Genomic DNA, 21220 nt, shown 5'->3' with positions numbered 1-21220 from the left:
GAATAAGGTCATATGAGCTGATGTGACTGGTCTCACCTGGCGTGGTTTGATCAAATCCTGGAAAAACACTGTGGATGTGCATCATAGCCTCTGGCCATAATACAACAGAGAATAGCCTGTTTTTTCATCAGGCTGCATTTCATTATATTATCCTTTCTTCTTTTTCAATAAATGACCTCAATATATCGTTTAACGTGTGAATTCATGTCGGAAAAATGAAATCCCTTACCGCAAATGTGGGCAGGAATCATTGTGTGCTTGTTGGAAGCAGACCACACAAACAGACCTGAACAACTTCTGTTGTGGAGCTAAGATCAGAGTACAAGCTAATTATTGACTCAAGAACCTTCTTTCCAGCAATCAACAGCATGTTTCGAACTCTATGTGCGCGTGTTTGTGTCTGTGTGTGTCATTTCACAGGGAGTATTAGTCCTGTCTTTTAAACTGTCTTTTTTTATTTGGTGATATAAATGAAGGATGGTGGTGCGTTTTTGGAATTACAGGTGAAAATAATCCACCAGAAACTTATAGGTATAGTAATAAAAGGTTGTGTGGATATGAGTCAGCCTTTTTATGTGTGAACATTATGTTGTAGGGAGGGGCTGCCGGAGCACAAGTACACTAAAGGAGAGATAGGGAAGCCTGACCAGGTTGTCAGATGGATCCTGCAGCACCTCACAGCTTCAGATGTCCCTCTCTCATGGCTGTGATCACTTCTCTCCCTTCCTTACCACCATTATGGATTTGTTATCATTCACAAGAGGATTTATGATATTGAACAGTGCAGCGACTCTGACTGACACCAGCTACCTACTTCAAATGGATTTCTGAAACAAGGTGAACTCCTTCAGTATGCTGAAACATCCTTCTCTTCCCACACGTCAGTGCCTCTTACTTTGCGTCCTATTGTCGGCATGTGGTTGGAACAAGGTAGCCTGCTCTCTTGGGGAGGGCAGGAAGATTTGGCGGCAGCCCAAGCCAGACCCCATCATCAAAGCTCAGTCTTTCCTTCATGACACCTTCCCCTCAGGATTCCTCTGGGGTTCGGGGACATCTGCCTTCCAGACAGAAGGAGCCTGGGACCAGGAGGGGAAGGGAACCTCCATCTGGGATCATTTCACCCACTCCTCTGTCAGTGGTAATTTGGCAACAGAGACTGCCAATGTGGCTAGTGACAGCTACACTCACTGGGAAGAAGATGTTAAAGCACTGGAGCTGCTAGGTGTAAGATCATACTCCTTCTCTCTCTCCTGGCCCAGGCTCTTTCCTGATGGGAATGCCAGGAGTCAGCCCAATACAGCTGCTGTGGAGCATTACAGCCGCCTCATAGAGAGGCTTCTGCAAAAGAAAATTGAGCCCATTGTCACTCTCCATCACTGGGACCTGCCACAGGTCCTGCAGGAGCAATATGGAGGCTGGAAAAACAACACACTGGTGGGACTGTTTGAGGAGTATGCCGCCTTTTGTTTCCACACATTTGGGAGTCATGTTAGGTACTGGCTCACAATGCATAACCCATACCTGGTGGCTGTACATGGGTATGGGACAGGTGTACATGCTCCTGGAGAGAAAGGGGGTCTCCCTGGCTCTCTCATTGTGGCCCACAACCTGATAAAGGTAAGTCAGACAGGCTCAGTGGATTGGGAGTCTGTACATTAATGTAGTCTGTGCTCATATTGCACTGTAGTTGCCTGGGCTGAAAACAACAGTACATGAAAAAATTATATAAGGATATAGGTAATCTGTAAACTTTGAACCTATGTAGCTTTTATCAGTTTATGATAGTCAATGAATGTTTGCATCCTCCAAATGCTTTTGAGGCCACAAGACAGTGGAGCATGTACAGACTGCACCAGTGCTCTGATATTTTGTTGCAGTCAAATTAACTCAATAAAGACACTGAAGTTTGGTTCATTGCATTGTAACATGTAACTTGTGCAGCTATGTGAAAAGCCTTAATTCTTACCACTAATATATGCTTTCAAAAATTATTGTATCATATTTTATTTTGACAGCTGTCTGATCAGTAAACAGGACACTTAAGAGACATTGAGGTCAAAGTCCACCACATCAGCACTTTTGTGCTGGAGAGAAACAGTGTGTGACAGGAAGTCATGGAGATATGCTTCATTAATAATCACTCACGTTCATGCAGTTGAGAGTCAAGCACACATGTACAGCTAATGCTGAACAGATAGCATGAGCAAATAATAATTCCCTGTTGCCCAATAGATTTTTTTCATAATTAGTCTTAATTCCACTGAGGAAGTTATGTCTTTGGTCCCATTTGTTTGTTTCATATAGTATTTAGTTAGCATATTTGCAGTTAGCATGGTAGCTCAAGAAATAAGAAACAAAACAATTAAAAACCAATTTAAATTAAACTTTGTGGAAAGTTAGGCCAAGTCAAGGAAAAACTATTTATTTACAGTAGGCTACATAAATGAAAACAATCTATTAAATGTTTGTCTCTTATTGTGTCTTTTAATGCTGGATCCAGGTGATCAATATTTAAACCATTAAATTTAGAAGATTTTGCAGCCTTGGCACAGATATATGCACTGTAAATACTTTAAAGCTGTACAGTGTTTAAAAAGCTTGATAGGCCTTTTCCACAGCGCTTATTGTTGTAGCAAAAGCACAGATATTACTAACGAAATTACCATTGTGTTTTTGTTGTAGACACAGTACAGTGCATTGTAATAATATGTTTTCTGTGATTTTCAGGCACATGCCAAAGCATGGCACACCTACAACACCCACTTTCGACCAACACAGAAGGGTAAAGTATCCATTGTTCTGGGATCCCACTGGGTTGAGCCTCAACGAGGGCAGGCCACAGTTGCCAATGTTGAGCTTTGCCAGCAATCAATAGAGGCTGTGCTTGGCTGGTTTGCCAACCCCATCTTTGGAGATGGGAACTACCCAGTCTCTTTAAAAATCAAGCATGGGGCCCTCCTACCCACATTCACCCCCGATGAGAAGCTCTCGGTGCAGAAAACAGCCGACTTTTTTGCTCTGTCCTTTGGTCCTAACAACCTCCGTCTGGGCCGGGACCTGGTCCAGTATGGGCAGACTGTGACCCCAGACCTGAGGCGCATACTAAACTGGATCAAGCTGGAATATGGGGACCCAAAGGTGCTAGTGGCTGAGGGAGGCTGGTTCTCTGAAGCGAGTGTGGGAATAGAGGACACAGTGGCCATCTATCTTATGAAGAGCTTTATCAACCAGGTCCTGCAAGGTGAACAGAGATATGAGTATATAATGTAATGAAATCATCATGAAAGAAATGTCAAGTGCTTTTCTCTCTGTTACTGCTGTGTTTTCTGTTACAGCTATTAAGTTTGATGGTGTTCAAGTGTTTGGCTACTCTGCCTGGTCATTGGTGGATGGATTTGAGTGGAATTATGGCTACACTGTTAGGCGAGGCCTTTTCTACATTGACTTCAGCCAACAGAACCGAACCAGGACCCCCAAGACCTCTGCTCAGTACTACCAGCGGGTTGTCGCTGACAATGGTTTCCTAAGTGATGAAACCTTCAGAGAGGTCAAAGGCGACTTCCCCTGTGACTTTCACTGGGGTATTGCTGACTCCACCTTACAGGTGAGAACACAAGAGGGTGATTTTACAGCAGAAAATGCTAAATAATGTCTCTGATGTTCTTTTATGTCTCTTTTTGTTGTTGTTGTTGTAGGTCCACTTCTACCCTTTCTCACCACAGTTTACTGACCCCCATTTGTACAGCTGGAACCTGACGGGAGATGGATCGTTGCGTCCAGTTCCAGGGGTGAAACTCCACACGAGGCCAGCCCAGTGCACTGACTATTTGGCCATCCATGGTCATCTTCGCCTATTTGCATCCACTGGGGCATCTCACTACCGCTTCGCTCTGAACTGGTCTCTGATTTTACCCCAGGGGGACCTCTCTAATGTGAACACTGAGGCTCTGAGGTAGAAATACACACACTGTCACAATTTCAGTCTTCCCAAAATTTAGCCCAATTTTAATGTAAAGATGATGTCCACTGTCAGTCAATCCACACAAATTAACTCCTAACTCTATACTTTGCTTCATATTGTTATTACATCTACAAGGTACTACCGCTGTGTCCTGACTGAGCTCAAGAAGCTGAACCTGGAGGCTGTCGTAATTCTGTACTACCCGACACACAGAGCTCCAAATCTTGGCTTGCCTGGGCCATTGCATGCTTCTGGGGGTTGGCTCAACAACGGCACAGTTGAAGCTTTTCAAGAATACTCAGCACTCTGCTACCAGCAGCTGGGGTACTGGGTTCGATACTGGATCACCATCAATGAGCCAAACAGACTCGTAGATGTTTATTCCAGTGGGAAAGAGAAGCATCAGGCAGCTCATAATCTTCTTCTGGCTCATGCGAAAGCCTGGAGGTTATATGAGAGAGAACATTATAGTCAACATGGAGCCCTGGTATCACTAGCACTACATGCTGACTGGGTCGAACCTGCCAACCCCTTCCTGGACTCGCATATGACAGCAGCACAAAGATTCCTTTTGTTTGAACTTGGTCGCTTCTTAGACCCGTTGCTGGGAACTAGATACGATAAGGAGCATAGCAACGAGGGCTACCCACAAGAAATGAAAGCATACCTGGAGGAGAGAGCTCGAGTAATGGGCCTCCCTGGATCTCCTCTGCCTAGTTTTACTGAGACGGAGAAGGAGGAGCTGAGAGGGGCTTTGAGTTTTATCGCACTGAACCATTTTACCACGCGTTTGGTGTCTCCATATCCCCAAACACAGGCCACTTTCCAGAAGAAACAAGCCCCTGATCATGACTGCCTGACCCTTTCTGATCCCACCTGGCCCTCATCCAGTCTGGGGCAGGCTCTTGTACCCTGGGGCCTGAGGAAGATCTTAAACTGGGTGAGCCAGAGATATGGAGGGGCTCTACCTATTATTATCACAGCCAGTGGGGTTGATGATCAGGCTCCTGTCGAGGACAAACTCAGACAACACTACCTCAGGAGTTACCTGCAGGAGGCACTCAGAGGTGGGACATGCATTTAATCTCTATCAGTCTGCCAATATGTAATGTCCATCTTTGATTCAGAATCAGAATCATAATCAGATTTATTTGTCATTTCAATACTACACATTTTGCATACATGGGAGCGAGATATCGTTCTCCACTGGTCAGGGGTGTGTGTGATAGAAACATGTTTAAAAAAAAAAAATCAGATACAGATAAAATGCATATTTACAAACAGAGACACATTTATATGTGTGTCTATCATTTGTCATGAGTGCAATGTTCATCTGTAATACAGTATCTTAGGTGCGCTGATATTTTAATGTGCTGAGTATAAGTGTAGTGTAATCATATTTCAGTAGGAACAAAATGGAGCTCTGCAGCGGTCAGAACGTTGACACATAGACACAGCTCTTCAGGCAATACAGGTTTTATGACTATATTGCTTCTTGCTATTACCCAGACTTTATGAGGGACCGTGAAGATCATAAAAACAGAGAGGAGGGCAGAGAAACACAGCACAGCACCAGTGCTTGCCCTTTATGACTCTCCTATGATTGCACATACAAACGTGTTGTTTTCTAACATAGGTTAACCATCGAGCATGTATTCTTAACATCTGATCGTTTTTTTAAACGGTAGAATATCTGGGTTATTCATAATCCTTGATGAGGAGGTGGGAATCAGAGAGCAGATGAATGATTCTTATTGTTTATTCTACTTGTCTTCAGCTCGCCAGTCGGATGGGGTCAACCTGCAGGGCTTCTACATGTGGAAACTGCAAGATCGACATGTCCCCCAGTTTGGGCTTTTCACTTCAACCCAACACCAGTCCAAAGCCAAGGCCTCCATTGCCGTGTACAGAGAAATTATCGCTCACAGCGGTTTCCCAGAGGATGACACCATGCAGACCTGCACGCTCAGTGAGCTGCACCAACCTTGCTCTGTATGCGCATGGATGTTCAAGAACAAAGCAATGCTGGTTTTCGGAGGCTGCCTCCTGATAACAGCTGTTATGTTGGCAGTGCTCGTCATCTTTGTCATCGTCACCAAGAGAAACCAAACAAGAGGCAGGGGTAGGAGGAACAGGATGAGCAGGAGGAGAAGAAGGGAAGGATTGCCTGTGTGCTCATGTCCACCTGTTGTTAAGTACTGACTGTAAAAGAGGTTGACTCAGCACTGTGTAGCAGAAAACTGTGTGCAGCTCATTGACAGAGAAGATCCATGATCTATAATCGTGTCTGGTCCATTAGGTCCTGTTGTATGATCAGTTTGCCCTCAATCACTGTCAAGAGAAATCGACGTTATCCATTTTATTGTAATAATGGGTTATTTAGACGAAGGGTAATCAATTAGGGGAATTGTGTAAACTATTTTATTTATGTATTAAGTGACCATGCGATGGAAACAGATTTACTGAATTCTACGTGTTGCACTTTTATGAAACATGATTAAGTGAGCTCTGTGGTTTACAGTACAGTAAAGAAGAAATGCTTTACACATGCTTTTGACATTTTATGATCTTCACTGTGGAGGAAATATGTCAATGTCATAATTCAAGTATTGTAATAAAGTCAGTCAATGATGATTTGCATTTTATTGTAGATAAAACTAAAATATGATTTTAATATATTTTATATGGTATGAAATAAGTTTAGCTCAAATTTAATTGTGGATTGCATCAATTTTTTAAGAAAGAGTTTTAAAAATGTATTTTCAAGTGGTATCCACTTCAGTCAAACAGGAGACATGATGTTTACTGTGTGCCACAGATTGTCAATCTCCATGGGACAATGACGCCCCCTAGCGTCATTGTGTGTAGCCTGTAGATAAAGTGTAGATAAAGCACACTGTAAAATGTTGGTCTGTCTTATGTTAAAGAATGGGAAGAATACCAAAGGTACATATGCTCATGTGTTTTCAGTAATGAAGCACCATATTTATAAATTGAGATTACTTCACATTTTAGAAGTAAGGAAATGCCATGATTGTTGCTTCAGTAGAGTAAAATTAGAGTACTGTTCATATATTAACACAACTGGATGACTGCATCTCCATCACTTTGAATTAGTCGCTTAAATATTTTAATTGTTCTTCTAAAATGTGATGTGCTTCTCTGAGGATTTTCTGGTCACTTGAAAGTAAAGTATGTTCTTTCAACTCATTTATGTCTCCATCTGTCTTCAAATGCCTGTACACTGTGATTTCCAGCTTAGATTTGTATGAGGGTTAACTCCTATCATGAACTTACAGCTGAAAAGGAAAGCAACTCCTCACAATAACAAGACTGCAGTTAGACTTGGAAACTGAAAAGTGAAAAAAGAAGTGTTACCTAGCTTCACTTTGGAGGGCATTTCTGACCAAAAGTAAGTGATCACATGACAATGATTAAATGTAATCTGCTAGTCACTGTCTGAAACCCTGTTTACTATTTAGATTTGTTCTGACATCACTTATATTTTGCATTGAAATGTGATCTAGAATGACACACTGACTTTGTTTATCAGTATATACTATCCCCATGTACACATGCAACTACCACCACCACCACTACTACTACTACTACTACTACTACTACTACTACTAATAATAATAATAATAATAATTTATTATTATGGTTATTTTCATTATTACACAATACATTATTCATTATGAACAGACCAACCAATGGCAGGAGGCGTTCGGGATGGCAATACAGATCACATGACCCCTCTCCTCCAGACTGCATGCAGTTTGGTATTAAAATGTTTTCAGTACCACCAACCATTGTGTTGTTACACATTTGAGATGACAGATACATGTTGAGCTATTTTAACAAATCACAGCCTCATCTTGGAAACCGGGACTGACGGTACTCACGGTTAACGACGTTACAGCCGTAATTTTTGAGGTTGTGTCCAAAGAAAGTGCAGGGCTCCTGTGGGCAGAGGAAGCTAGCTAACATTAGTCAGGTCGGACGGCGGCGAGGCCCCAACCGCGGACGGGAACACGGGGAACCATGGCCAACATCGCAGTTCAGAGGATAAAACGGGAATTCAAGGAGGTCCTCAAAAGTGAAGAGGTTGGTTGACTTGTTTGCCCGTTAAAGTTACGGCTTGTATTTTTCTTTCTGTTACTACAGGCTGAATGTGAGTGACGCGTCGCTGGCTCAGCTGTCAGCTTGCTAATCACCGAGCTGCTAGCTTGAGCTAACTATATCCTACACGGCAGTGCATCCGGCTTCACAAATAGCAACTACCGCTAGCTATTGATATGCCACTGTGGGGTAGTTAAAGCCAACAAAGTTACTGTTGCTTGGTAGGAGTTGAGCAGATGTTTAAATCAATTGAGCCTCAAGTTCATATTGCTAAATTAACGTCATTTGTTAGCTTACCATGCCTTCTATGGTCTCTAAGCTAGCTCGGTTAGCCTTAGCAAAGATAGTTTGGTGGGAACCGCCTGTAGTACTGAAGTTGTACTCTTAACATGTGTCCTCCTGGACTCGTTTCAGCCTACATTAGCGGCCCTAATATATGTAGATCCGCAAGATGTGTGCAACAAGTTGAGGTCAACTTTGGCTAGTGCTGCGAGGGGTGTCAACTTATGCTGCATAGGCAGGTTTGAAGTTTGACAGCAACCTAGCTTAACACTTTGCAGTCTGCCGAAATTAAAATGCTTCTTTGCCTTTTCAACCTTTCAGACGAGCAAAAACCAGATAAAGGTGGATCTGGTGGATGAGAACTTCACAGAACTTAAAGGGGAGATAGCAGGGCCACCTGACACACCATACGAAGGTGAGGGACACGTTTAGACACCCTGCTGTCTGCTAACCTGTATGCTTGGTTGCACAATTCTGTTATGTGATATTGGGCGACATTATTGACAACAACTTTGTTTTTGAGGGGACCTCACCAACTAACTATTAAGAGGTTTTTAATCCTTAACAATATAATCTAAAACAATTTGCATCTGCAGCAGTTACCCTTTTATTGCATGCTTAAAGTAGCTCTGTCATGATTCTTAAATGATTGTGATAACCTCTCATTTCTTCCAGGGGGTAGATATCAACTAGAAATTAAAATTCCAGAGACGTATCCATTCAATCCACCCAAGGTAGGGATTTATTGCTGTTATTGTGAATGATATCTACCCTGTTCTTTGTGGTCATTGCCTTTAGAAATATTCCATTACTGAGCTAATCCGCAAATGATTTTCTTTGGCTCGCTCTCATTTAATCTCTCAGGTGCGGTTTATCACAAAGATCTGGCATCCCAACATCAGCTCAGTCACAGGTGCAATATGTCTGGACATTCTCAAAGACCAGTGGTGAGTGAATGTGCGCCAGCATTCTTGACATTCTTCATCCACGATACATCCATCACGAAATACTTTTGTGGTCATGTGAGACAGTATTTCCCCTACAAACTACCATAGTCAAGGTGCCAAGGTGCTTCTAATGCCCACACCTGTAACTACTGGATAACACAATCCTCTTGTCAATAATTTCAACTTGAAAACTATGCAGCCCCAATATGCCCCGATATGAACTGATCAAAACTCCCACTTATTATAATATATTGATGCAGTACAAAACACAAGAACAGCAGAGATAAATAGGTGAGTGATCCTGATGTTGTGGAAAACAGTGACAGTTATTTCTTCTCCCAGTTTTTATGTATAATGATGTAAGTGTTCCGACAGATCACACGGATCAATGGTATTTAAACTAACTAGTCCACTATTATGTTGATAATTGAACATGTTCCTCAGCACTACCTAACCAGTGATAAAACTTTGTTTTTGAAATACATCTGTAGGAATCGGTGGCCCTGAGCACAGTCCACTCTCATATTGGTATTGCACTCATCATTGATATATACTGTATATCCTTTCAGGGCAGCAGCTATGACTCTGAGGACAGTCCTCTTGTCACTACAAGCCTTATTGGCAGCTGCAGAACCAGATGACCCACAGGACGCAGTGGTAGCCAATCAGGTGGGTGTGCATGTGTTTTAAATTTTTCAAGTGGGGAAACAAACGTACAATGGGGTCCAAAAGTCTGAGACCACTTGTATTATATTAATTATTATATGACATTAGATATCTTCTAATAATGTGATTATTCTAATAGCTATTACAAACAGAAAGCTCAGTTATCTCCTGGTTGTAAATGTTGCAGTCACGGTTTGTTGATACAGTTTTCTGAACAAAATGTGCCATGGATTCTTTGCCAAAAATTGTCAAATGGGAGAATGCCTTAATTATAAGTATGAAAACGATGTCCCTTGGACAAACTGTACCAACCCCAGGCCCTCACAGGTTGACTAAATATGACTGGAGAGCTGGTACAGGTAGTGTCACGTAATTATAATTATTTTATTAAGAAGATAAATTATTGACACCAGCAAAGTAATGCACCTCTGATGTTAATGGTCCTGCCAAGTGATTTTTTTTGGTCAGATGTTTGTCAGGTCCACCTGTGTAGGATCCTGGATTGTTACCTTTTTTTATACAAGTGTATGCATACATTTTTTTTCCTGTGCTGCAAACTACTTTATGGTGAGAGTATTAAGTGCAATGCCATGAATGTGAAGCTCATGTGAAATATCATGTGTAGGCAGTGATCTGTTTGCCCATCACCTGTGTTTCTTATTGAAAAGATTATCCTACTCTATGAACAGATAACACCTACATACAATTGCTAATCCTGCATAAAGTAACAGACAAGTATCACCTACTAGCCCATATCCCAGTGAAATGAACCTGAAGGAATGAAATAAGGTTAGATGAGATTCAGTGTAGTATCAGATTTGTTTTTGTTTTCAAGCTGTCCAGTGATGTCATGTTTTTCAGCACAGTTCACATGACTGACTTGAACATGTTAAACATTTGGACAGTAGTCTAGTGTTCAGGTGGTTTAGATGGTGATGCACTTTAAATTCTCCTACAGCTGCACTGAAAACACTGCATGAACATTTGACATTAACGATATTTGGTAAGTCTTTGTGTTGTATTGTATATTTATAAAAATGAAGCTCTGATTTATTTGTCTTATTTACATGATAGTCCAAGTAGTTTGTGTTGATGGGAAATCTACACCTGCATTACATTTCAACAGTACACACAGCATAGAAACAGGAAGCTGGCCAGCACTGGGCTGAAATGACTGTCTGGCAGAATGCCTTAACAGCCTTGAAATCTTTTTGTGCAGCATTATGTACACAATGGTATCGATGGACATTTATATGCTGAGGTATATTATTTAACACAGTAGCAAATAATTCCAACCCCTTATACTGTAATAAATTGTGTTGTTTTACAACTTTTATTCACAGTAGATACAAATTGAAACTAATGAATATTGTCAGTCTTTACAAATCTACTTTCTCGATTAACCGATCAGACATTTGGTCTATTAAAAAGCCAGCAGATTGCAAAAAGTGCCTATCTAATGTTTCCAGAGTCCAAGATGATGTCTTCAGATGACTTGTTTTGTCCAACCAACAGTCCAAAACCCCCAAAAATTCAGTTTACTATCATGGAAGAGTACCACCAGAAAATATTCACATTTGGGAAGTCCTTTTGCTATTTTTGCTTTAAAAATGACTTAATTGATTATCAAACTTTTTCGGCAATTATATGAACATTGATAGGCTAATTGTGGAAACGCTGCAGTATATGTAGTTAAGATTTTTTTGACAGGGATCAACATATGTGATGTGAAAAATGAAAACAAACGAAGTAGAAAGTTTAGGTTGTTGACAGTGGTATGCTGAACCCCTCTCACACAAACTTCCTGTTTTTCACATTCATTCACACAGTACAAGCAGAACCCAGAGATGTTCAAACAGACAGCGAGGCTGTGGTCTCATGTCTATGCAGGAGCTCCTGTCTCCAGTCCGGAGTACACACGCAAAATAGATAAACTCTGTGCCATGGGCTTTGAAAAAGTAAGTATCTGTAAAGTTTTTCCCTCCCCAACTGTGCATTGTACTGCTGAATTCTACTGCAGAGTAAACCTCTGGTTCTGATGGGTGTTTGTTTTTCTCCCTAGAATGCAGTAATAGTGGCGTTGTCGTCGAAATCCTGGGACGTGGAGACAGCGACAGAGCTACTGCTCAGTAACTGAATCTTGACACCCCCTTCATCTTCCTCTTGATCCCGATCTCCCCTCTTCACACATGCACACCCTCTTTCCTCCAAACTCCAGCTGTCTGAAGGCGTCTCTTCCTCTGTCACACCCTCTGCTTCACAGTGGACTCCTCAGCCTCCACACTTCGCTTCTCCATCCTCCATTTATCCTTCTGCGTGGCACCTCTCCTCCCTGCTCATCACCTCTGCTGTACCACACTCCAATCAGTTGCTCTGTGAGCTCTTATCTCTGGTTTCTTTAAATTCATTCAACATTCCTCTCAGTGCTACAATCAAAAGTCCAACCACATCCAACCCCTTTGAAGCAAATGCCAGACTTAAGACCCCACCCACGCCTGCCAGTCTCCCAGCTTTTCTGGCTGTGTCCAAGAAGTGGCTGTCAGCGTCTCATCCTTGCCTATGCAGTGCATTTACTTTAATTTGTGAAAACCTTTGTAGGAGAGAGTCAAGCCATTCATGGAGGCTCTTTTGGACCTGGTCCTGATTTTTACACACATTGATCCTGTTTTCTAAACGGGGATTAAGCAGAGTCCTAGGCTTTTAAATTGGTATCTCTAGTGAAGATTTCTTGCTCTGTGTCCAACATCACTACCATCATTCACTCATCTTTGCACAATATTCGCAATATTCTATGTTGTGCCATTGCTGAGAGTTTGTGAGGGCAATACTAGTGTACACAGTGCATAGTGTACACATTTTTCACTTAAAATTTGGAAATTCAAATAAAATTGTGGTGAAGTAAATATAGAGCATCAGGTAGCAAAGATGGAGTTAGTCAAACACAGAACAGGACGAGGCTTATTCCCTGTTCTGGAAACCAGCTCATCTCTCTCTCCTCAGTGTCACTGAGGTGTAGCCATACTCATTTTCATGCCACGGTTTCCCCACTTCTACTGTCTGACGGACCCAAAGCTCCCGCATCAAACCATAGTTCGCACCCCCACACCTGTTCTCAACATGTCTTACTTCACCTGTCCCTTTCCCCACATTTTTTAAAGAAAAACATTTATTTGGTTTGGGCCTACTACAGGAATACATTTGGATTCTTGTTTTTAAATTGTGAGAAAACAAAACAAACAAAAAAATAAAACATGTTCAGCAGTAACACAATCTGTCACAAGTCTGGATGGAAATAGTTCCAAACAAGTTTGAAAAATATTGCTTCATCTTAACTACGCCAACAGATAAATATGTCAAAATGATTCATCTGTAAATAAAGATATTAAAGTCTGTGTAAATTAATCCACACTCTGTCCTTTCTGTGTTGCCTCTCAAAGACGCATCTTTGTTGTGTGATAGTTGTCAGCTGGAATAATTTCCCCCCTTTTGGAAATACAACAAATCCAAGCAACATCTAAAAATGTAAACTTCAGTACTGTGAATTGTCGTCAATCTCAGTTTGTTTGTATAAGCTTGTTTGGCTGTGCAAACATTTAAATAAAAACCAGTGTGAGGCACTAAATTTACAAAACCAACATAAATTGAACCCGTAGGGAATTACATTACCAATGAAAATAGCACAGGTAAGCAAATTTAGATGAAGAATGTGCATGCAGAAGAACTGGAGAATGGATTATGCATATTGGGATTTGCCTTTCTGTAGAGTAGTACTTTGGATTAATAGTGGTAGTAATACACTTCCAAACTTTAAATTCCTGGTTGAACTTGCACATTTTTAGCACATTTAAGAGCCTCAACAAGGAAGTGATGGAGCACTTGTCATGATGTTAAGATCACCTTGCTTATGGTGAAGGAAACTGGTGATGAGCACAATAACAGATGGCCTGCTCGCTAGCATGTTGTGATTTGCTGAATCTCTTCAGGGAACCCTGGCAGTAATCTGAATGTTGTATTTCAGCCTGCATGCTTGCACCACACAGGAGAGAAGCTGCCACTTGACGTGTTAATGTCTGCTGATCAACAGTAGTATGTAGTGTAGATTTCTCTGGTTTTCCAGGAGTCCCCAGTGACAAAATCTCATTTTATATCTTGGCTGATGGCATATTTCTCTAGTGTATCTACCATCCGGAACCCCTCCAAGCCTCCCAGAGCAGAGGATGGTTCTATAGAGAGCTGAATATATGAGACTGAAAAAAAGCTGCTTGGCTCAAATAATGACCCTGAGGTAATCACTTGCTATTAAAATACACACAAAATAAATTAACTTGTTGCATTATTAAAGTGTTGGAGCTTCCATATCACTGACATCACCACATCATATCTCCCTGGTTATAATAAATTAATTTATGCTTGGACACATAAGAAAATAAAAGAGGGGCGTTTTTCAAAAATCTTTCATTATGGCAGAACTCTAAGATCCCTAAATAGATTTCACATTTGTGTGGTTTTCTGAATTTAGATGATTGTTCTTATAGCTTTGCTTTAGGGCTAATATTTCCAGTGTGAACCAATAATTTCAGTGTAGCTTCCTGTGTAGCGTGAGCCATCTGTCTGTCTTATTCTCATGAATGATATCTCAGGAATGCCTTGAGGGAATTTCTCCAAGTTTTGCACAAACATTCACATGGACTTAAGGATGGACCGATTAGATTTTGGTGGTCAAAGATCAAGGGTAAAGGTCACAGTTATCTCTCGTTTTCATGAGCATGATATATTAGGAAGGGCCAGAGGGAATTTCACTGGGCTACATCTGGCACAAACATTCACTTGGACAAGGTGGTAGTAGTAATTTTGAATGGTTGTCTGATTCTTGAACCAAGAAGCCTACCTGCCATGCACTGTTTAACACCCATAGCATCAAAGCCAAACTTGCTGACCTTGTTAAGTGCGATATCTACAACCTTTTTTTTTTTTAACAATGAATGAAGCCCAGTGAGCTTTGAGCATTTCATTAGTTTTAGAATTTTACATAACCAAGGTCACAGTGACTCATTCCAACTCATCCTGAAATAACAATTATCTTCTGACAATATTCTTGTTACAGTTAAAACATCAGAAGATAACAATTAACTATTGATAGTCAATAAAATGAAAAAAGTGGTTGTCATAAGTTTAATAGCAGATTTTCTAATCAATATTTCCAAAGGTACATACATTTTCATTTCTTTGGAATGAATATGCCTTTTCTGTTCATTACTGGTGTCTCTGTCTCTCTCTGTGTCCTGGGCCCTGACCGAGCTTTACTTTCTTTGGTACGTCAATATTTTGAAAAAAAAAAAAAAGATCATCCACATTCAAATTAGCCCTTCGGATTTCCAACTGTAAATTGAGATTCTGCTTTTTATTTGCAACTTCTAATGCAGAAAAGACAACATACAGAAAGTGCCTCAAGTGGCCCTAAGTTGAAAAACTCTGTATTACTTGTGTTATTACTATTCATTAATACAAATATAACCATAATGTTAATTGAGCACTGCTTGATTGTTTGTTTAAGTGAGTAATAAAGTGAGTAATTGATTTTCAAATTCCCATCTTTTCTGGTCCATACCCTCTCAGCAGAGTGTTGTAGGAGTGGACCAGCAGCCCACCTGGCAGCAGGAGTTTGATTGACAGGTTAATAGCCCAGTGTGTGGTGAGGCGATGATTCATGGGCATCCTGTTTCTCTCGGTCTGCCGCTGCTATGTGATAGCTGGAGTTTTATTCCGCGTCTCAGTGAGCAGACATGCTTCCTCCCCTGCCAAGCAGTAAGAGCTGGCCTTACCACAATGATGACCAAATGAAACGGTGCCCTGCTATCTGCAACGGAGTTCAATTGGGGTTGAACAGGCATCATGTAGGCCTGTTAGTGGGTGAAATTCAGGACTTGTGGATTTCTGGTTCCAATTACTTTCTATTTCTTCTCAGAGGTATTCAGAAATGCTCAAGATGATCCTAATAATCTGTCTGGTGACGCTGCTTCCTGAAGGTGAGTCAGACTCAAGCTCTTGTCTGCAGAAAATGAGTCTCTGTGCTGTTGTTAATCATTTGAATGGATTGTGCTGTTTTAAACTTAAACACATGCTTTTCATTTGGTTAAAAAAGAAACGTCTTAAGTTTATCAATGTAACTTACATTGCTGTGTACATACCTACACACAAACTGCAGTGGCTTACCTGGATGTTTAATTTTGCATGTGGCTTTCAAACCATTTAACCAAATAGTCTATGGAAGTGAAGAACTTTGTTCGCTAATATTTTGATATTTAAACCCAATGTAAAGGTAAATTTCACCCAACTCATTAAAAATGGTCAAAAAAACCCCCCTGAATTATTCCTACAATAGCTTCCAAATAAAATGTCAAAAAAAAGGCCTAAAAAAGTATAGTATATAGAAAACATAGGTAATAAAAATTAGAACCACATCAACGGAAAAGGTGACACGGAGTTCATCTCTAATTTTAGTTATTATTATTATTATTATTATTATTATCATCATCATTATTATTATCATCATCATTATTAGTTCAGATTAATTGAGAGGCAAAAGTGGAGCAACAAACAGGAAAATACAGTTTAAGCCATGTGAGCTCATGGTCTTGTATGTGGTATGTAAAACCACATTAGAAAACACCAAAGCTGTTTTGTCATAAACTTGAAAATGACCGATGACCATGTCTTTCTGCCTCCAGTGGTTGACTCAGCTCAGGGTCACTATGCCCAGAAGCTTCTGAATGACTTGATGGAGAATTATTCCAGCGCCCTGCGGCCTGTGGAGGACACAGACAGAGCCCTCAACGTCACCTTACAGATCACCCTCTCTCAGATCAAAGACATGGTGGGTGCTTGCTCATTTGCAAGATCCTCATTCCTGAGTTCCAAAATTCTTTTTATATACTAATAATGCTGAATATTATTAGAAGCTTGATTATGTTATATTATTAGGAGACTAATTATCAAAACAAAACCTAATTCTCCAACTTGAGAACAGCCTACAACTAAAACACTGTCTTTGCCAAATTGATTTCTGTAATTGTTTAATCAAAAAATCTCTTTAGTTGCCCCTCCATTATTATAGTTCCTCTGCAGATGAATCCATCATGCACACAGAGAGTTCTTGTTAAAGACCATGGTGTATTTCTGAATATTGTTTTGATTTCTGAGTAATTGTAAAAATAGAGATCATGCAAATACATAGAGCCGCAGAGAATACCTGACAAAACATGAAGATGAGATGGTAAGTTGGATTTGGATTAAATGTATATTGGGTTTTCATGGCCAAAGGATGGATTTGTAGGTGGTGATGCATATGATTGACAGGCAGACCTCCTACTGTACAGCCCTGGGCCTACTGTTACCCAGCTGGATTAGGTTCCCGTTCAGGTTCAGTGCTGTGTCAGCCCACAGTGAATTAACCCTTGAGTTGCGCGTGTGTGTTTGTCTTTGTGTGGCCAAAGGGAGAAAACCAGCTTTCCTACTGAATGTAACGTCTCTGTGGTATACCAGCTTATCTCTCAATATGTCAGTCTGTCCTGTTAGAGAAGACAGGAGAGAGGGGCCAGACAAGAAATATATATGCGTGTGTGTTTGTGTGTGTGTGTGTGTGTGTGTTGGGGTGTCCTATTACCCAAAGTGGTTATGTTTTCTTCGGTCCAGTGCTTCAGTGAAGCTCTGGCAGCGATACCAAAACCACCCCCACCAACCACCCTCATCGTCCAGTCACTCTACTCATCCACCTGATATTGACAGACAGGTCTGGATTTCAGCTGTTGCGATAATCTGAGGCGTATCTGACGACGTAATGCTCGTAGAGAGTTAATGAGCAACAGAGAAATGAGAAGGAGATCAACAGGATCTCTCTTTAAGCTTCTTTTAGTATGTATCCATCGTCTGTAGGTAGGTGTGTGTTTGTATGAGTTTTTTCTTATTTGTGCGATTGTGACTCTGTGTGTGTGTGTGCGTGTGTGTATGTGTGTGTGTAAAGGATGAGAGGAACCAGGTGCTAATCGCCTACCTGTGGATTAGGCAGACGTGGTATGATGCTTACCTGAGGTGGAATAAAGAGGACTATGATGGACTGGAAGTCATCCACATCCCCAGCAGCCTGGTGTGGAGGCCCGACCTTGTCCTCTATAACAAGTACGCCCGTACGTCACACAAACACACACACTCACAAATAGTTTTGTGATCCTTCTGTCCCTGTCAGAATAATGTTTTGAGCAAACCCTCATGTCTCTTCTCTTCTCAAACCCTTGTCATACTATAATTGGTTAAAACACTGTGTTTTTGCAGTATCATCTCAAAAAACGAATTCCAACAAGAAATAGGATTATGCACATACACACATTCACCCTCAACCAGACCGCACTTTGAGAACCGCTGGTCTAATACACAGGTAACACATTTTCAATAGCATACAACATACAGTATACAAATCACACACACACAAAAAAAAAAGTCAGGGTGCCCTGGTAGTTCACCAGGTAGAGTACATACCATGTGCTAAAGGCTGAGTCCTTATGGCAGGGGCCTGGGTTCAAGTCCTGCCCAGGCCCCTTGCTTTGTCTCTCTCCCCTGACTTTCCTGTCCATCACTACTGTTGCTATAAAGTGAAGCAGAAATGCCAAAAAAAGTGTGTCTTTATTTTCTCTCCTCCTCCAGAGCTGACGATGACTTCTCCGGGCCGATGGACACCAACGTGAGACTGCGCTACAATGGAGAGATAACCTGGGATGCTCCTGCCATCACTAAGAGCTCCTGTGTGGTGGATGTCTCCTACTTCCCCTTTGATAGCCAGGAATGTAACCTAACGTTTGGTTCCTGGACCTACAATGGTAACCAGGTCTGGAGAAACACATGCACACATTTAACTATACTCACTTACACTTACCAGGGGATGTTGCGGAGGATAAACCCGCCTCAATTCAGTTGATGTGCCTTTTCAGAATGATTATGATCTGCGTCACCTCAAGTCAGTTGATTTAGTTAAAAGACTCACTCAGATCAGGGTTGTTAGGCTCTGACCTCTGTGTTAGATCAGGGGATAAGGGAGACTGATCAGCTTGAAAAAGAGTTCAGACACATATACTATATATCCCTGTGCTGAATTTGTCTTTTCTCAGAAAATGTCAGTGGATTGAAATGGTTTTGTGTGACCCCTTTACAGCTACTCATCCCTTATCCTAATTCCAGGTAGACATCATTATGGGCATGGACAGTGGTGACCTGTCAGACTTTGTGGAAAATGTGGAATGGGAGTGCCATGGGATGCCGGCCACCAAGAATGTCATCATGTATGGATGTTGCTCGGACCCATATCCAGACATCACGTACACCGTGCTCCTGCAGCGCCGCTCCTCCTTCTACATCTTCAACCTCCTCCTCCCCTGTTTCCTCATCTCCTTCTTGGCTCCTCTGGGCTTCTACCTGCCTGCAGACTCGGGGGAGAAGGTTTCCCTCGGAGTGACAGTCCTTCTGGCTCTCACTGTGTTTCAGCTCATGGTGGCTGAGAGCATGCCCCCATCAGAGAGCGTGCCGCTTATAGGTAAGAATGTGTTTGTTTAGGTTTCTGTGAAGTCACCCTGTTAAGATAGTGAGCATAGTTAACATTCAGCCTGTCAAACATCAGCATTGTTATTGTGATGTTAACATGCTGATGTTAGCATTAAGCTCAAAGTGCTGCTGAGCTTCACAGAGCTGCTGGCATGGCTTTATATTCAATTGAACCTCAGTTTAGTTCAGTGAAGGAGTTCCACAGACAACAAAAGACAAATATTGACAAATTATAACAAAATTCCTGAAGTATCTTTTTAAGAGTCCTGACAGAAAACCCCTCCTGTCTCTTTTTCCCCCTGTCAGGGAAGTACTATATTGCCACTATGACCATGGTCACAGCCTCCACATCTCTCACCATCTTTATCATGAACATCCACTTCTGTGGTGCAGAGGCCAAACCAGTCCCCCACTGGGCAAAAGTCCTCATCATTGACTACATGTCCAAGATTTTCTTTGTTTATGAGGTAGGTGAGAACTGTGCCTCTGCCTCCTCCTCTTCTTCCTCCTCTTCGTCTTCTCGCTCCCCCCAGGATGAAATCCGCCACCAGCACCTCAGCTCCCACATTCATGCAAATGGAAAACCAGGGAGCCACAGTAGCCGAGTGGACCGGCAGAGTCACAAATACCCCAGGCCCCAGACCCCGAAACCACAACAACATCCCAGAGTGAAAGTCCAGCACCACATCATTAGAGAAGAGAGGAGCCACCTCTCCAGCTTTGCACCTGGAAAGTATGAAGGCTCTAACGGTAAACTCCCCACAAGTAACTGCTGTGAGGAAGACAAGAAGGTCCCCTTCTGCCCCGAGGACAAAAAGCCTCCACCTCAAGGCCCCACTGTAACCTTTGGCCCCTGTGTGCTCTGTAGCCACGGCAGTGGCATCCCTGGTGTGGACACCAAGCTGGTGCGCAATGTTGAGTATATCGCCAACTGTTTCCGAGAGCAGAGGGCCACATGCGCCAAGGGGGCAGAATGGAAGAAGATTGCCAAGGTGATGGACAGATTCTTCATGTGGATCTTCTTCATAATGGTTTTCCTCATGAGCATCCTCATCATTGGCAAGAAACCATGACCAAGCAGTGATTCTATGGATTTTTAAAAATATTTGACTATACAGTCAGAAAAAAGGTGGAAGGACTATATTCTTTTTTTTTTTTGTATAAAAGTGTTGTATGTTTAAAATGTATCTATTAATAATAATGGTATATATTACAATGATATGAAAATAAACACAATATACTTTCAATGTTTTTCCCCAGATACATACAGCACAGGCTGTATTCCTTAACATTAACAACACATTAAAACCCATGATTTCTTAAACACACAGTAATTTTGTGAGCTACATGTAGCATCGTTCTTTGCCATACTATAACAATATATGCAGGGAATGCCAGGAACTTATAACTGAAGGAATATAGCTACTGTATGCAGACATTAGGTACAACAAATCACTTGAATCACTGTTTTCAGTTTTCTACATTGTTGATAGAGTATCCATTTTGCCAGCTTTGCAACCTATACAACACAGTCTGTAGTATCTGCATTGATAGCATGTTGTAAAGGTACAGCTTATTACCCTATCTTATGAATCATGGCTTTGATGTAAAGCTACTTCATCATCTGACCATTGAATACACAGAAGGGGATCTG

At 41.5% G+C, this 21220-nt stretch overlaps 3 protein-coding genes across 3 annotated transcripts; all 3 read left to right on the top strand.

The window, feature by feature from the left end:
* The first annotated feature begins 358 nt into the window (after positions 1-358).
* Positions 359-7171, top strand: klb (klotho beta). Its single transcript, XM_071458270.1, has 6 exons — positions 359-1617; positions 2728-3241; positions 3336-3604; positions 3696-3952; positions 4097-5028; positions 5739-7171. The coding sequence occupies exons 1-6, from the start codon at positions 853-855 to the stop codon at positions 6161-6163; spliced, it is 3162 nt and encodes a 1053-aa protein (XP_071314371.1). The 5' UTR covers positions 359-852; the 3' UTR covers positions 6164-7171.
* Positions 7172-7714: 543 nt separating this feature from the next.
* ube2ka (ubiquitin-conjugating enzyme E2Ka (UBC1 homolog, yeast)) lies at positions 7715-13380 on the top strand. Its single transcript, XM_071457792.1, has 7 exons — positions 7715-8068; positions 8687-8780; positions 9041-9099; positions 9230-9312; positions 9882-9981; positions 11808-11936; positions 12041-13380. The coding sequence occupies exons 1-7, from the start codon at positions 8006-8008 to the stop codon at positions 12113-12115; spliced, it is 603 nt and encodes a 200-aa protein (XP_071313893.1). The 5' UTR covers positions 7715-8005; the 3' UTR covers positions 12116-13380.
* A 143-nt stretch (positions 13381-13523) lies between these two features.
* On the top strand, positions 13524-20824 carry LOC139605911 (neuronal acetylcholine receptor subunit alpha-9-II). Its single transcript, XM_071457791.1, has 6 exons — positions 13524-16004; positions 16707-16852; positions 17999-18153; positions 18676-18856; positions 19207-19558; positions 19873-20824. The coding sequence occupies exons 1-6, from the start codon at positions 15956-15958 to the stop codon at positions 20637-20639; spliced, it is 1650 nt and encodes a 549-aa protein (XP_071313892.1). The 5' UTR covers positions 13524-15955; the 3' UTR covers positions 20640-20824.
* The last annotated feature ends 396 nt before the right edge of the window (positions 20825-21220 follow it).

This window comes from Trachinotus anak, unplaced genomic scaffold (assembly GCF_046630095.1).
Source record: "Trachinotus anak isolate AG129_WGS33_773 ecotype Australia unplaced genomic scaffold, CSIRO_AGI_Tana_v1 ptg000021l, whole genome shotgun sequence".
NCBI lineage: Eukaryota > Metazoa > Chordata > Actinopteri > Carangiformes > Carangidae > Trachinotus > Trachinotus anak.
Note: the sequence above shows the minus strand (reverse complement) of the source record. Positions and strands in the feature narration are given on the sequence as shown.